The following is an 18,296-nucleotide window of genomic DNA, read 5'->3' on the forward strand; positions in this document are numbered from 1 at the left end:
CAAAGTAGGCTTACATGTAGATATAACCGAATGCTTTGGAATACAAGGAAATGAGTCCAATTTCATCAATACCAATACAATTCAAATGATCATCAAATCGCATTTTTAAGTGTCGTGTTTTCTAAAATACATTATATTCATGTTTTATAATATTGTACTGTCTTTATTCACAAAGTTTATGTTACTAATTTAAAGAAAACGAAGAATACATTTCGGTTAGTGTGCATACTATCCAAATGGACAACGCAAAATGAATTATGTCTGCGGAAATTTAGGTTAAACGTATAATAAATATTTTCTTCTGGCTTGAAAGAATAGTGTATGAATGAAACAGAACTACTGGAGAAATAGTCTATCACAGTCCCTGAACCGCATTATTTTTTCTTCCAGTCCTTCCCTGCAATGCTAAAGCCCTAAATGTAGCAAGTCTGGATTTCCCAAGGTTCAGGTACTCTGAATCTCCCACCTCACTGGGGCTCCTTTTCAGTTTAAAGGAACTATTAGTTCTATCACAATTATATATACTCAGAGGCAAAAGGTATAGTGGTTGACTTGAAGTTAAATATGTGAATTAACAAGTGATATTTTTATGATGAAACTTATTTAATATTGCAAGAAAATCATTCCACAATAGGACTGCAAATGGCACATTTTCAACTTTTGTGGTAGACACATGCTAATGAGGTCACACTGAGAGAACGGTCAAAATGAAATTCACATAGTCAATAACGTGGATAGCCACCATGAGTATTGATGTATGCTTGACACCTGCGCCGCATTGAGTCAATCCATCGTCGCAAGAAGTGAGTGAGTTTAGTTTTACGCCGCACTTGCCAATATTCCAGCTATATGGCGGCGGTCTGTAAATAATTGAGTCTGGACCAGACAATGCAGTGAACAGCAGCATGAGGATCGATCTGCGCAATTGGGAACCGATGACATGTGTCAACCAAGTCAGCCGATCCGGTTAGTCGCCTCTTACGACAAGCATGGGTTACTGAAGATAAATATTTTAACCCGGACCTTCACGGGTATCGTCGCAGGAAAACTTGTGGAATATCATTGAATATCTGATGAGGAAGCACCTGGCGGAGTCAGAGAGAAAGAGAGAGAGAAACCCAACGTCTCAATCTCAACTCCATTTCGTCCCAGACGTGTTTGACAGGGGACAGATCTGGGGAGGACGTGTACGTTAACATTGTGCTGCGCCAAGAACTGCTGAACCACCCTTGCGACATGAGGTCCGGCGTTGTAATGCTGGAAGATCATTCCTGGACCAATCTACTGGAGAAACGGTATGGCGACCGGATTAACAATTTCGTCTCTGTACCTGAGATTCGTTAAATTTCCATTGATGACAAGCAAAGGTGTACGTCCAGCAGAATGTATCCCACTCCAAATCATCACTCCACCGCCGCCGAAACGGTCGGTCACAAGGAAACAGTTCCTAACATAACGCTCAACACGTCGCCGGTCAACTCGGGTCGGCCATCAGTGCGCTGCAAGAGGAATCTAGACTTGTCAGTGATGAAAATATGTTTCCACCCTCTGCCGTAATGTCAAAATGTGTTGTCTGGCAGGACGTCTAGCACGTATCACGTGAGCAGCCAGACGCAGGCGAATAGTACTTGGCGATACCCTGTTGACACCGAAACTGTTCGGGCTGTTGGAATCTCAGGCGCAGATGGGTGGTTCGAATCCAACGATCGTTGAGCGACGTAGTTATAGGTGGACGGCCACTTCTTCGGGGACAGTGTGCAACGACGGCGTTTAGTTGATAACGTCTCCACAAGCCGCTTATGGTGTTCCTGTGCACAATAAACTGCTGTGCAACGTTACGCTGGTGTGTTCCGGTTTCATCGGCATCTTTCATTATCAGTTAGGCGTGGCATTGAGAAATGCAAGCAATTCGACCAAATTTGTGTTTTTCGGACCCGTCATTGTGTAAACAATGATTTGGATGTCAATGATTCGAGTTTTAGAGCCACACTTTTAAAGGGTACGTTTTATGCCTTTTTCCCCCACTAACTTCTTGAAAGCACGAAAAACGCATGCAAGCAAAATCCAACGACAGGGCCCTGTTTGGGTTATGGATAAAAGTTTATTATAAAGAATATTAAAATGCGTTATAAAAATGTTTTCATTTATTTAAACAAATGAGCTAACCCCACTAACTTTTGCCTTTGAGTATATATTCTGTGACTGAGCATAAATCTACTGTCGAACTAGCAGGGGTGAGAACACCTGCAACAACATAACAGTCATGCCTTTGCTGAAGGGACCTGTTATAAAGATGCCTGTGCGAATATTATAAATATACTGGACAAAATAAGTACGGACATTGGTATTTTTATGATTGATATTTTATCAATGTGTCAATGAATAAATACATCGTTATTCATAATTTCAAAATGTACATATATCCCTAACTATTTTTGTCCAGTATACATTGACGACATTTGAATGCACTGAACAAGCTTTGGTGTGGCGAATTGGTTCGCATTCAAGTTTGCAAGTCCTATTTAGCCACGGGTATGCTTTTCTATAGCTTTGGTGTTGTGATTCAAGGTGGCTAGTTGTAAGCAGCTATGTGCATGCCTGCCACACCCACATTCTTTCCCTCACAATGCCGACAAGTGTTCGAACCACCGAACGCTGCTCTCCAACAGACTCTCTTTCCACTAAACCCGATGGCGATCCTTCATTCTAGTAACTGTTTGGGCAGATTTGCTCTTTCTAAAACACCTAACACCAATATCATATATAATGTTTTTGGGCTATTCTTATGGCAAAAGCCATAGTTTTAGTCTTTTGCCCTCGATAATTTATAATATACACCTGGCAAAAAGATCGGAACTATGAGTATGTTCAAATTCAGATTGTGTATGATGTACGTATGATGATATTGCTCATTTCAGAACTTATTGTAAGCCTATACATGTTTATTCCGTCCCATGCCCCCAGTTATCTCACTTATAAGTTCATAATCATGTTTCGCTTTCATGATTTTCTGTGTTTTACCTTTATACTAATTGTGAGTCCATCTGAACCATCTCCTCTACATCTTCATCTGGAGGAAAAACTGAAATATCAATCAAAGGGAATAAACCAATATTGTTATTTAACCATGCCAATTGTCTAAAATGTTACTCACATGGATAAACTTTAAAGGCATGCACTGAAGGAGTGAGTGAGCAAGAGACAATTATGTCTTTAAAATCAAAATCAACAATACCACACTGCAAGGTCTTAATCATGATACTTCTTCCAGTATGGATTTTTAATGCTCTGGGGGACTGAGGAGGTTCTGATCACACTAAAAGTCAGCTGAATGTGAAGGGTTGTTATTAACAATGGGCATACAGCACTGTCTCTAAATTATCAAGTCTGGACCAGATAATCCATTGAGTGACAGCATGAGCATTGATCTACACAAGTGGAATACAATGACATGTGTCAACCAAGTAGGCAAACCTGACCAAACCAATCCCACCGTCGCCTCTTACAAAAGGCATGGGTTGCTAAAGAACAATTCTAATCGAGATTTTCACGAGTAATTAACGCACCATTGTGTTATAATAAATTGTAACAGATAAAGAGTAATTTGGGGACACCGAACACTTCATAAGAAGATGTTTCTCTGATACTATTATTTGTCTTCAAAATATGTACAAATCAGATGACTACTAGGGGTGGGTATTGCAGAGAATTTTCATACTGCGATATATTGGGATGCGGAAGCATATATTGCGATATGTATTGCAATATATTGCAAGGATTAGTTTTTTAACAAAAACTACTTATAATAGAGTTAATGCTTGATTATAAAGCAAAAACACAACAAAATACCGGTAACTATGATTGATTAACCTTTTATAAAAACTTTTAATCATGACAAAATAAAAATGTAAGTAACATTTGGCACTAATGAAACAGGGAAAAGAACAATTGAAAAAACAGAAATATCTGAAGATTTCGGAGCCTTATGAAGTGTTTCGAATGCATGTCAAAATACCGGTTTTCGATCAGCGTATCGCAATACGTATCGTTTTCATGTCTGAACCGGTAAATACCGGTAAACCGGTTATATTGCGCAGCCCTAATGACTACTGAAGCAATGGTTGGTCATCTGGTCAGTCTCTTCAATTTAGAACCGCTGTCTTCTGCATTGCACTCACTCTTCAATTTAAAAAATGCCGTCTTCTGCATTGCAGCAATGGTTGGTCATCTGGTCAGCCTCTTTAAGGTGGAACTTATTGTCTTCTGCAAGAAGGTCTTGTGATGTCCACAAATATGGCCCATCATTGCTACTTGCAGCGGAGTCCACTGAAAACAAAATCACAAAAGTACATCATATAAGCGTCTGACTATTGTTAATAATCATTGATATTCAGTTCAACAATATTCAACAGTATTCTCGTAAGCCTAAAATCTCGTAACTTTTCTCGAAGCATTCGTACCTCATATACTGTAACATAGGAGGTACAAATGCTATGAGAAAGGTTACGAGATCTTAGGCTTATGATAGCTTTGTGAACCAGGTCCCTGGCTGATAATGTTGTCATAGTACTCACATGGATGACACAGCATCCTGAAATACATTCTAGACATGGCAAACCAGTGGTTGATATCAATGGGTACCACTGACCCATGCTACTGACTTAGGGTCTTTTCCACAAAGCAACCTTAGTGCTGTTTGAAAGTATGGGAGCTACAGGAATGGATTTCTTTGATGATGGATTTCTGATCATGCTGTCATACCACGGGTTATCAAGTCTGGACAGGAATACTGACTTTGAATAATCCAATTTATCACAAAATTATACCATGAATTTTGAAATTACTCAATTCTGATTGGTTAAACAAAAGTATCAAATCACAATAACCACAAAAATTCAGACTGAAACAGCAAATGTGATGGTGATGAGTGTAATATTTGTTTAAATGTACTACTTTCTTTGTCATTGTTGGCATTCATTTAAAAATAATTACATCAACTATTAGTTTTAATAAACGGAAGATACTGAACTTAAGTGTATATGGAAGGTTTCTGATGTGAAAATAACATTCATATTCACCTGTTTGGCATATTTATTAACAAAGCTCAACAGCAGTTTCCCAAACTTTAGATTGCTATGGAACTGGTTTGCAGACCGAGACAAGCAATCCAAGATGGCTGTTGAATCTTCTTCATCCAAATCAGGCTTGGTATCCATAGCAACATGAAGAACGGTAAGTGAAGGCTCACTAAGCGTCACAGTCTGTCTGACAAACATCCTGCAAGCCAACATTTTCAAAAACTTTCATCTATTGTATTCTACAATGTGCTTTCTTCCGTAAACTGATCAACATCACTTATTGACATACAAACATCAGCAGCTTGGAAAACAGATTTGAAACAGAGGTATTTATAAATGTTTACAAACATCCTATCAATAGTCTTACATTTTCTTTCCATATATTGTTGGGAATTTTAAATGTCACCTGTTATGCACTGCCTTACAAGAGCATTACCTGAGCAGATAAGCATGATGGCTCGGCAACAGAGAGTCTTTACACAGACGACAAAGAATCTCACTCTGGGCTGCACCTGGGATACAGAGTAGGAAACAGATACTTCTGAGTGAGTGAGTTTGGTTTTACGCTGCTTTTAGCAATATTCCAGCAATATCACGGCGGGGGACACCAGAAATAGGCTTCACACATTGTACCCATGTGGGGAATCGAACTAGGGTCTTCGGTGTGAGGAGCGAACACCTTAGCCACTAGGCTACCCCGCCGCCCCAGATACTTTTTAGTGTGAACAAACCAACAGTAATGCAGATCTGGTAGATAAAACATTTGGATTATTCCAAGTATACTTTTCATAGAAATATACATTATGGACCACTTCTAAAATGGGAGTCAATTCTCCACCTCTGGGCATCTGCATACCACTTGATTTGTCTTGACATATGCTTTAAGAACTCTTCAGTTACATCATAGTGGACAGCTGGCACAAGTAACTTAGTGATTAGGCCAACTGGGTGTTATTATAGCCATGTTCATGGATGACTGGTCATGTTTCCAATAACTTGTCTGTCCGGTCTAGTCATGATTATTTATAGGACGCCATTACAGAGTAAGAATGGTGTTGAGCATAGGCTGTGCATCGTCCAGTACATCTCGAAATCCACCCACCTAATTCCTGTACTACAGCTGGAACCACTATAGCATCAATGAGTTGATGAGGGAAAGTCTCGGCCAGTGAGATCAATGTGTCCTGCAGCGTCCTCGCTGCTGACTGCTCCAGGCTCCTCACCTAAAGTCATGCAGATGTTTGTACTTTTCCCAGAGATCTCAACCAGCAGTATTCGTTTGTTTTGTTGGTTTGTTTGTTTGAGGAACACTGCACTGCAATATTCCAGCTATATGGCGGCAGTCTGTAAATAACGGAGTCTGGACCAGACAACAAAGTGATGAACAGCATGAGCATCAATCTACGCAGTTAAGATTCAATGACATGAGTCAACCAGATCCGCAAGACTGACTGATCTCAACAAGATGCAATATTTACCATATTAAGGGCCCTGCTTCAATGCGCTCCATCAACCAATATGTAAGTAATCTGTAAACACTCCTATTAAGACCAAAACTTTGCATTATATTTTGTGTACTATTATATGGATGAGGATGTATTTGTCAAAAATACTCTGTAAGTAGGATAGTGGATTCTGAGGGACTATTTGAATCATTTTTTCTTATATTGGCACATATCACAAAAGTGATTGTTGACCAAATCCATGGAACACTCATCCCTGACATGTACAGATGTTTGGAAAAACAGAAAATATCATTACCAAACTGCCTTGTCATTACTGTTGTGTGTACACTTTCACAGACATTAGAACTAAGTATATTTCACTACCACTCAGCCTCTGAAAACAAACTTGACCCTTTGCAGTTGGTTTATTGGTCAAGTTTTTAAGCACCCAGGATGCTTATTATGGCACATTTGCTACAAGGACGCTATTTACAGAACTTGATTTAACTGGCACTATGTACAAGTTGACATGAGAACATACTTGCACCAGACAAAGCATGGCATCACCCTGGTCCCATGAAACTAAATTAAAACAAGAATGCATAAACCTGTCAAAATAGTTATAATCTCAAGTCTCAGGACACTGTGTCATGATTTTATATACATTTATTATGTAACTCTTCATCATATCCTAGTTGTGTAGATCAATGGTCATGGTGTTGATCACTGTTTGTCTGGTCCAGACTATTTACAGACCACCGTCATATAGTTGGAATATTGCTGAGTGTGGTGTTAAAAAACAACCAAACATAACTGGAACATGTACACAAAATGCTTGAAGGACCCACATTTTAATGACTTCCAAGAAAAGCAAATTACACATAACACAGGAATACCGTATGTTAAACGAGTGTGTTTAAAGATTGATGTTGAGCAGACAACGAAGGGTTGGTCGTCTCACTTCGTAAACACCTTGTTATTTGTTTATCACGATGTTCTGTAAATGAGTGTCATCACCCAATAAATGAACAAACGGTTTGACATATTCTGAATCAATCTGTGCAATTCAGATACCAAGCCAGGTATTAACCAAGTCAGTGAGCCTGACAACCTGGGTGCCGTTGTACAAAACAACCTTAGCGCTAAGATACCTTAAGTCTATGTTAAGGTATGGGAGTTACCGTCTCTAAAAATCGTTTTGTACAACGGCATCCTGGGCCTCCTTTCAAGAAGCAACCTTTACTAAGGTTAACCTTAACTCCCATTCTTTAACATTGCACTAAGGTTACCTTAGTGACTTACGATCACCTAAGTGCTTTGGGAAAGGAGGCCCTGATCCTGTTAGTCAACACTTATGAGTGAGTTGCTGAAGATCATCCCAAACCCAGATGTTCACAGCAGTAAAAGCATGGGTCGCTGAAGACCAATTCTAACCAGTATCTTCACGGAGAAGGATAATACTTACAACGGCCAATTGGCAGTAGCATCATATAACATGTTTTTTTATAGCTAACATTTTATCACATGAATTCACCTTATCAGTGACTAGTCCAGCCAACAGAGCCACACAAGATCTGTATGTCACGCTGTCGGACATCTTGACCAGCACCCTCCCCACGACGGCCAGGACTTGGTCTGGTAGGTTGGTCAACTCACTTGCTCGGCACAGTGCAGTGAGCTACACAAACAAGATTGCATGAGTTTACTTTCTCACTGCTTTGAACAATGAACAAAAACAGAAAGCAGAAATAAGAGAAACATACAGAGATTCTCTTTTTAACACGAAACATATCAACACAATTCTAGGAAAGTTAATAACTCTGAGGCTGGGTATTAAACTTTCATCGACAAGTTTATGAACCTCATATTGAAAGACACACAGGTGGGATTCTGGTTGTCAGCGAAATTTGTCCATCCTACTTGAACAACTTTAACCAGCGTCTTGGGTGTTAAGCATACAGCTAACCAGCTAACCATTATGATGCAATTTCATTGTTGTAATATCTCCTGTGAGATATTGCATGATCTCATCCAAGCAACATCTCCTGAGGAAGCCAGTTCTAGATGATAAACCGACTTTTCCTGACAAGTAACCAGCATTGTGTAAAAATGTCAGACATAATACCTTGCTGGGTGGTGTAAGGAGAAAGGTTCGAAGCTCCCCTTCAATGCTTACACTGTCATCTGCAGACCCCAGAAGAATCTCCCGCAGTCTAATACCGTTATCCTGAAAATATAATCAGTTGTACTTACTAAACTTGTAAGAGGCTAGGAATTCTTGTCCAGCCATATATTCTTAGAATTGCTCATACAAATTAATTCGGACACTTGAGATATGGGGAGGATAAATGATAAATTAACGTTGCATTGAAGAATTTTGTTAACATACTGAGATACAATTGAACATGAACAACCCGATCAAACACACGACACGCAGTCCGAATCTGTTTCATCCCCTTTGAAAAGTGACTTACAGACTATATACTGATATCTCTCTCACATATCAGATAATATTGGGTATATACCACAGTGTATGATGTAGCGTCTGCCCGGCGTCCCGCTGCTTGCTAGTTACATGGCGGGCTTACAACTTTATTTTATAGCCAGCCCTGTGGGCCAATACATCTTCCACGGGTATATATTTGACCATGTCATTGACTACGGGAAATATTTCAAAATAATTTACAATTGTGGTAGCTAGACGACGTCTGTATAGTTCATGATCAATCAAACCACAACTTCCACAAATCAGCTTATCCCTGTATCTACACTAAATGTGATTGGTCTAGAGAATGCTTTCAGCCAATGAACAATGTTGTTCTTATGATATAGTATGTAACAATCACACATCTTCGAATATTTCAGTGAGCAACATTGTCTGTCGTTAATAACGGACAAGATCACCCTAAGATATTGCGAATGATCAAATATGGTGGCGCGCCCATAGTCAGGTCTGTTAGTGTTTAGATCATAATGCTATGTAAATTCCTCCGACTCCCAGAATGGGTAAAACGCCCACTAGAAGTCGACAACAAACAAACAATAAGGAGTATGATGTGACCAAGAGGAAACGGGTAATTGTCCCATCGTGGAAAGTACAGTTTGACTGGCTTACAGTTGACGATAACAAGGGCAAAATGTATTGTCACGGTTGCCGGGGGGCGTATGGCCCATTAGCAACACAACAAATACCATTTAAATTTCGTAAGTACAAAAAGGTAGTTTTGTAGCTGTAAGCACAAATCTGAAACATGATTCACTGGTAAATCACCAAGGCTCAGAAGGACACACATATGGCATTGGCACCTTATCTCAGTTTCCTATTTTTAATAAAGGACTGGTTACATGTTAACAGGGCCAGCAACATTTTTCAGTTATCAGCCCTGTGGGATTCCTGTTTTTTTCAGGAGTTTCATACACTGGTATATGTTTACACTGCAGGGTATAATTTAAGGTCCAACTTTAAAACATAAAATGCTAACAGACTAAGGATGTAGGTTAGGATCACCTGCCTTGTACAAACTGGATGCATGCAAACATGACATAGATGGTTCAAAAAGAGACTACTGATGTTTCATCTGTGGCAGTCATAATTATTGACATTAGAATCAGAATTATTGGCGACACTTTTAGAAAAACAGTTCACAATTAATATCTGGACATGGCACAATATCTGAGCCCAATTGAACAGCTCTGCTGAACAATCAAGTCATCTAAATACAGGCATGATGGAAGCAGATTGTTTTTACCACAAGTTCTTGGTCCAAGTCACATGTCTCTTTATCACAAGCAATTGCAGGTTTCATTTCTTCGACAGCTGCAATAAACAGCAGAGAAAATCTGTCAAATACACGCAAACCTACATATAAATTTGAATCCTCAAGAGCACAATGAACTATGTGAGGTGACAGGTATGACATAGCTGTATTCCTCAGATGGAGTGATTATGTACTACTTCAATGAATTTGTTTATGGAACAAGGACTAGTGTTAATGTCAGTGTCAATTTCATAATAAAGTGAGTCAGTGAGTTTAGCTTTACGCTGCTTCAGCAATAACACCGCAGGGGACACCAGAAATTGGGTTCACACATTGTACCCATGTGGAGAATCGAACTCGGCATTGGCGTGACAAGCTAACGCTTTAACCACTAGGCTACCCCACCATCCCTCATAATAAAGGCACTTATGCTTCTTTGGAGAGGACCATGGGTAAGACTGCAAAAACATATTTGCGTTACGTATTACAGTTCAAGAAGATTAATCCTGAAAAATAAATCACATAATACTATGACATGTCCTGATCACAGTTAACTATGATGTTTGATTGGCATTCTAGAAGTTGGTGAGTCAGTAATACAACACACAACTTAATGGATAACATGTTTATGTTTATTGCATAGAGCGACGTTTCGGTGTGAAATCTTAGGTTCTAACAGGTTCTTTATGCTTTATTATGTTTATAATCAACACGCTCATAACAATCTGACAGATAAAAGCAACTGTTTTCGTCCCCGACACTTGCTGTTTAACAAACCACGGTTATGTTAAAGTATAATTTGTGGCCCCTTTCAGTTCATTATAACCATACTTTACTGCATTGCCAACCTTCACTTTTTATTTTCTTGGCTGTTGGTGGTTCACATCCATCTTCATCCTCATCCAGGATAATTATGAAGTCCGGATCCTCCTCTCCTCCACCAAGAGCATGTTTCTCCTCCTCTCCACCTTCCAAGACAGGATTCTGAATCCCCTCACTGACTGCGGCACCACAAGCACCTGCTGTTTTGGTCACCACCTTGTCAGGAGATTCTTTAGAAGCAGTGACGTATGCGCCAGCTGGTGACACTAAGAACACAAAGACGAAAATATTGTTCAACAAAAATTACTGTTATCATGTGTCACTGAAGTTTATGGTGGTGTTAGGATCCACATCACATGCTAAATACTGTGATATACATAACATGGATGCCAGGAAACACTGTAACTGACTGCCAGCTCCAGCGCTCCTCACTATGGACTGTGTTAAGTGTGATCCAGTGTTTGCCCTAGGCATAAAAGATTAAAATTTTATGTTTACACAACTTGTTCAAGTAGTTATGACGGACAGTTAGACCGTATTTTCTTCTTCACAACTTGTTAAATAATGATATAGTTACAAACGAATCACTGGTCACCCGGAAATGCCCAGTATACTAGAACCTGTCATGGTGGAAATGTTCAGTATACTAGCACCTGTCATGGTGGAAATGTCCCGTATACTAGAACCTGTCATGGTGGAAATGTCCCGTATACTAGCACCTGTCATAGTGGAAATGTTCAGTATACTAGCACCTGTCATGGTGGAAATGTCCCGTATACTAGAACCTGTCATGGTGGAAATGTCCCGTATACTAGCACCTGTCATAGTGGAAATGTCCAGTACACTAGCACCTGTCATGGTGGAAATGTTCAGTATACTAGCACCTGTCATGGTGGAAATGTCCCGTATACTAGCACCTGTCATGGTGGAAATGTCCCGTATACTAGAACCTGTCATGGTGGAAATGTTCAGTATACTAGAACCTGTCATGGTGGAAATGTCCCGTATACTAGAACCTGTCATGGTGGAAATGTCCCGTGTACTAGCACCTGTCATAGTGGAAATGTCCAGTACACTAGCACCTGTCATGGTGGAAATGTTCAGTATACTAGCACCTGTCATGGTGGAAATGTCCCGTATACTAGCACCTATCATGGTGGAAATGTCCCGTATACTAGCACCTGTCATAGTGGAAATGTCCAGTACACTAGCACCTGTCATGGTGGTAATGTTCAGTATACTAGCACCTGTCATGGTGGAAATGTCCCCAAGATACCAGAACCCTGTCATGGTGGAAATGTCCCGTGATACCAGCACCTGTCATGGTGGAAATGTCCCGTATACTAGCACCTGTCATAGTGGAAATGTCCAGTACACTAGCACCTGTCATGGTGGAAATGTTCAGTATACTAGCACCTGTCATGGTGGAAATGTCCCGTATACTAGAACCTGTCATGGTGGAAATGTCCCGTATACTAGAACCTGTCATGGTGGAAATGTTCAGTATACTAGAACCTGTCATGGTGGAAATGTTCAGTATACTAGCACCTGTGATTGTGGATATGTTCAGTATACTAGCACCCGTTATGGTGGAAATGTCCAGTACACTAGCACCTGTCATGGTGGATATGTTCAGTATACTAGCACCTGTGATTGTGGATATGTTCAGTATACTAGCACCTGTGATTGTGGATATGTTCAGTATACTAGCACCTGTGATTGTGGATATGTCCAGTATACTAGCACCTGTGATTGTGGATATGTCCAGTATACTAGCACCTGTCATAGTGGATATGTCCAGTATACTAGCACCTGTGATTGTGGATATGTCCAGTATACTAGCACCTGTCATAGTGGAAATGTCCAGTACACTAGCACCTGTCATGGTGGATATGTTCAGTATACTAGCACCTGTGATTGTGGATATGTTCAGTATACTAGCACCTGTGATTGTGGATATGTTCAGTATACTAGCACCTGTGATTGTGGATATGTCCAGTATACTAGCACCTGTGATTGTGGATATGTCCAGTATACTAGCACCTGTCATAGTGGATATGTCCAGTATACTAGCACCTGTGATTGTGGATATGTTCAGTATACTAGCACCTGTGATTGTGGATATGTTCAGTATACTAGCACCTGTGATTGTGGATATGTTCAGTATACTAGCACCCGTTATGGTGGAAATGTCCAGTACACTAGCACCTGTCATGGTGGAAATGTTCAGTATACTAGCACCTGTCATGGTGGATATGTCCAGTATACTAGCACCTGTGATTGTGGATATGTCCAGTATACTAGCACCTGTCATAGTGGATATGTCCAGTATACTAGCACCTGTCATAGTGGATATGTCCAGTATACTAGCACCTGTGATTGTGGATATGTTCAGTATACTAGCACCTGTGATTGTGGATATGTTCAGTATACTAGCACCCGTTATGGTGGAAATGTCCAGTACACTAGCACCTGTCATGGTGGAAATGTCCTGTATACTAGCACCTGTCATGGTGAACACATAACAGTGCCAACTGCATGATGTAATTGAATGATTATGCTATCTCGTGAAGCAACACTTGGAACTTTTCAACTCCTTTGTTGACCTGACCTTTCTAATTTACATATGACTTATTTGGAATTTCGAGCAAATAGTTTCATTGCGAGATCATGCTATGTGAATGAGAATGAGAACAACCACCCATCTATCAATTTCATGACCCTTTTTAATTATAGTTGCCAATACCTGAGAATGTATTTCATGTGGACTTAAGATCCCTGAGACTTTATTTTTCAAACTGTTTGTGTCTTCATCTACATGTATTTTTCGCATTAACCTAATTCAAAGATGGCAACAATGAAAATAGTCCAAAATAAAAATAATATTTAACTAATACAACATGTAACTCCATATGGAAGCAGAAGTTTGAAATCTGGATGTCAATCCAGGATAACCCTGGAACAATCTGGAGGTGTCCCAAGATTGCTATGCAATAAGTATTGTATCAGGGAAAGAGTGAGTGAAAGAGTAAGGTTTTACCTTGCTTTTAGCAATATTCCAGCAATATCATGGTGGGGGACACCAGAAATGGGCTTCACATATTATACCCATGTGGGGAATCGAACCCAGGTCTTCGGCGTGACGAGAGGACACTTCAACCACTAGGTTACCCTACCACCAATATCAGGGAGAGAGATCTGATTTACAAATTTCACCTTCTTGTCCAAGAAGTGCCATGGTGGGATTCACTGTGGGTGTAACACCAACATGCTCAGCCAGCAGCCGCCACAACAGGGTGGTCCAGGAGATGGTGGTGTGTGGAGCTTTCACCTCCAGGACAAACTGTCTGAGAACCTCCATTTTGATGTCCCCTCGATGCTGGAAGATGACAGCTACAATGTTCCTTTGAAGATCAGGGGGCAGGCTACTGTACACAGAACTTCTGAAAATGTTTCAGAACAATCAAATCACTTCTTGTAGTCAGTAAAATGCTATGTTTTTTCATCATCATTGTGGGCAAGATGGCAGACTGATAGATAAGCATCATGAGCAGGGACATTTGGTTTGTCCTGGAGATATTTTTCTGATATTGAGAAGTTTTTCATGTGATCATTCACATAGGTTAATAATCATTTCCTTTTGGTGTCTGATATAGTTTTACTCTGTCAAATATGTTAAACACCACTGATCAGACTTTTTAAACATAATTCTGCTGAATATTTAAAACTGCTAATGTGCTTCCCCCTGTGTGTGACATGTCACAGAAACCCACTCCAAGGATTGGCATTTTCATGAATACCCTGTGAAATATAGCGCCCATTTTACGCAGAGTTTGTGTCTGTGTTATATCTGAATTGGTTTTGTTTGCTACACTCTGCAACATTCCAGCTATGTGATGGTGTTCTGTAAGTACTTGATTCTGGACCAGACAATCCAGTGATTAACATCATGAGCATTGATTTACACAGTTGAGATATGTGCATTTAATCAATGCTCAAGCACTAGGTAATTACTCAGTGTGATATTGCAGAGTTAAGATATATTTTCAAATGTACTTGTACTCAAGCCACACAAACTAAATTGGGTGATTACTTTTGTGTGTATATTTTACACCTAATACACATCTCACCTAGATCCTTGTGGTATGAAGAATGATGTTAATTTTATGGATATAACTTTTATTCTGTGAAAGGCGATAGCCACATAAATTCTAATGTCGTTATCATCACTTGCCTGGACGACATTAGAATCTACGCCAAAACGCCACCTTCACAGAAGAAAGAAGTTATATATCCATAAAATTATTATCATTCTTCAGCCCTGGGGGTCAGATATTTGTTTTTCTAATTCACTTGCACCTGTTCCACAAAGCAAATCTTAGCGCAATGACAATAAGCCTGTGTTAAAATATGGGATTTATGATTACCTCAGCCCTAATATTGCTTTGTGAAATGGGGACCTTATTTTGGTTTAGAAACACAACATAAAATGGGAAAGAGATCATGATTGGCAATGATTTTTTGGCTACTTTCTGCATTCAGCTGGTCTTCTTGACATTTCACACCATGAAACTTCATAACTTTGAAGGACATCATAACATTTGACAGGACATTAAATAGGGTGAATTCTTGATGTCCAACAATGATCTTGGTAGAAAAGGGAGAGAACTCTGAATAGGACAGATACTCCAATCATGAGTTTCACATATGTATCACAGCTGATTAGCACCTCATTTCTAACATGCCTACCTCATAAAAGACATTTGTACTGTTTGTTTGCCATTATGAAATTATCATCTTGGACAGGGACAGGGGCATCCAAGCTATTGTTATACTGATCAATACAACAAAACAGTAACTTACAGCACAAACTTCTCACGGCTTCCTGAGACAACCTGATCCGACAGGAATTCTAGCAGAACTTGCCATATGCGCTTGAACATGATCTCATGTGAGTGTTGACATGTTCTCCTAAGCCATATCTCAGCTTTTTGTAGTGACCTGTCTCCTTCCAGAGCTGTAAACAAACCTTCCCACTGGCAGGGGTGGGTGGCCCCAGACAGACTCCACTTCTGGGACGTCATTGGTTTAGTAGCTGTGTAGATGGTAAGATAACAGAATTAATCAATACCAGTTACTATCACAGAGCATTATCTAGTTATCTGTTTGATGAATACAACATATTGAGGGGATAAAATTGTCCTGGAAAGTTTGGTTTTGTTGGGGCTAATGAGTGGTTTTGGGGTTTGGGGTTTTGTTTGCTTTGGTTTTTTGTTAGTTTTTGTTGGGGAAGGGGAGGTCTTCACAAAAAATAATGGAATTGTTTGGAAATATCAAATGTATATGGGGTTAAAAATAAACTTTAACCACTTCCCTGAAGTGTAGACTCCACAGGGGCCCTTATGGGTAACATAGATCAGCCATTCTCAGTTAAAATGTACAATTGCCAGTGGAAACTCGCGGGAAACAAATGTTTCATGTTCGGTAAATTGCATTACTTTTCATGACGTACAAGCATTTGAGAATCTGTTACTAAATATTCGGCACTCAGGCACAGACAATTACCCTGCAACAGCTCTTTATACTACTGTACCCTGAAGTGACAATGAAATTTACGTGACGACACCCAAGTCATAATGACCAGCTGCCTTTCAATTAGCAATACACTGACATTTTAAAAACAGCAGAATATCGATAGACAGTTTCACATGTCATCTATATGGAAAAGCAATATGAACATCCAGGCTGTACTTTTATTATGTCAGATATTTTATACTGGGTATGAAAGGAAATGCCATTGTTAAAACTGATAATGCTTTCTCAATGATAGTGCTAAAACAAAATTACAAGGCTTCATATTTGATTATCACCTGTCACTGTGATACTGTATTGTCAGGCAATAATTTCACATGCTGGTCCTTAATCCATCTTAACAGTCATCTGTGTAACAACTCATTCTTTTTTTTGAGTGACGAAATTACAATGTTTCATTAATTTTGATACAAATAAACAATACCAAATGACAAAAGGTGCAACTCTTAAATGCTTCTATTTAGAAGGGTTTTTTTTTTCCAAATAGACAACTAATTAATGAAACCAACAACTTATGGTTAACCTGACCATGAACATTATTAGACACATAGACCCTGATCAAAATAACGATTGTCACTTTAAAAATTACCAGTCAACAATTGCAACTTTAAATATAAATGGGCATAGGTGATACTATCATAAGCAAGGACCAAAGCAGAACTTTCAAAGAACATTTGACGTGATATGAATGTATAAAACATAGAAACTTGCACATGATTTAAAGCTGGTAGCTTAAAATCACTGGTTCCTGTGTTGTACTGGACACACCATTCTCATCAGACATTTCAGTCACTTCAGGCTCCCATGGATTAACTTCCTGCAGTCGCCTCATTCTGGTTCATAGTAGCTAGAATGGCTTTTACTTTTTCTGCATATTTTCTGACATTTCTTTTGTTTCTTTCTCTACATTTTTTTCTTTTCAGCTCTAGACAGTAAAATACTGGTCTGCTTATAATACTTTTAACATCGCTCCAATTCTTTCCTATTCCATTTGTTTCCCAATTCTGATTTTTCCCTTCTCTGTATTCTCTTTGTCTCTCTGCTTGAGATTTAGCTATAATAACTGCAATAGATGACCACAATTCAAGCAATAACGTATAGATTCCATCATTTAACATAATGTCACTTTCCAAACAATCCCCAATAAAGTATTGTAATTTACGTTAACAGTTAATATAGGACTTCATAAATGCTTTATTATTAATCGCATGCAATAACATCACTACATGTTTTGTTTTTAAGTATTATTATCATACCTACTGTGCAGTTTCACAAGTATCATATAAAGAACTACATCAACAATTATAATCAAAAACTGAAAATAGTTCGGAAAGAGTTCCTTCCGTTCCCCCAACCCTAAACCTAACTCTAAACCTAACCCTAACTTAAATTTTGGACTTTTAGTCATTTTGTGAGTTCTCTAGTAATTGTTGTGTCAAGCTTTGTTAATAATGTTAGCATATTTATACTATTATTTGGGATGGGGAACGGGAGTAACTCTTGCCAATAGTTTACATCTTTAAATTTAAATTTCCACGATCCAATCACAGGTTTACTGCTTTATCACTTGATAGGAAACCATATGTTTCAACATTCAGCTT

The 18,296-nt window shown here is 39.2% G+C and overlaps 1 protein-coding gene across 1 annotated transcript; it reads right to left on the reverse strand.

Annotated features, from left to right (window-relative positions):
- Nucleotides 1-4,020: 4,020 nt before the first annotated feature.
- Nucleotides 4,021-16,046, reverse strand: LOC124272765. Its single transcript, XM_046707970.1, has 10 exons — nt 15,967-16,046; nt 14,320-14,546; nt 11,130-11,369; nt 10,273-10,340; nt 8,649-8,750; nt 8,058-8,201; nt 6,181-6,301; nt 5,515-5,590; nt 5,079-5,277; nt 4,021-4,326 (listed from the first exon to the last, which is right to left on the reverse strand). Exons 1-10 carry the CDS (start codon nt 16,044-16,046, stop codon nt 4,225-4,227), a joined length of 1,359 nt encoding a protein of 452 aa, XP_046563926.1. The 3' UTR covers nt 4,021-4,224.
- Between the last annotated feature and the right edge of the window lie 2,250 nt (nt 16,047-18,296).

The sequence above is a fragment of the Haliotis rubra genome, unplaced genomic scaffold, assembly GCF_003918875.1.
Source record: "Haliotis rubra isolate DU_JTF1 unplaced genomic scaffold, ASM391887v1 Scf1727, whole genome shotgun sequence".
Classification (NCBI taxonomy): domain Eukaryota; kingdom Metazoa; phylum Mollusca; class Gastropoda; order Lepetellida; family Haliotidae; genus Haliotis; species Haliotis rubra.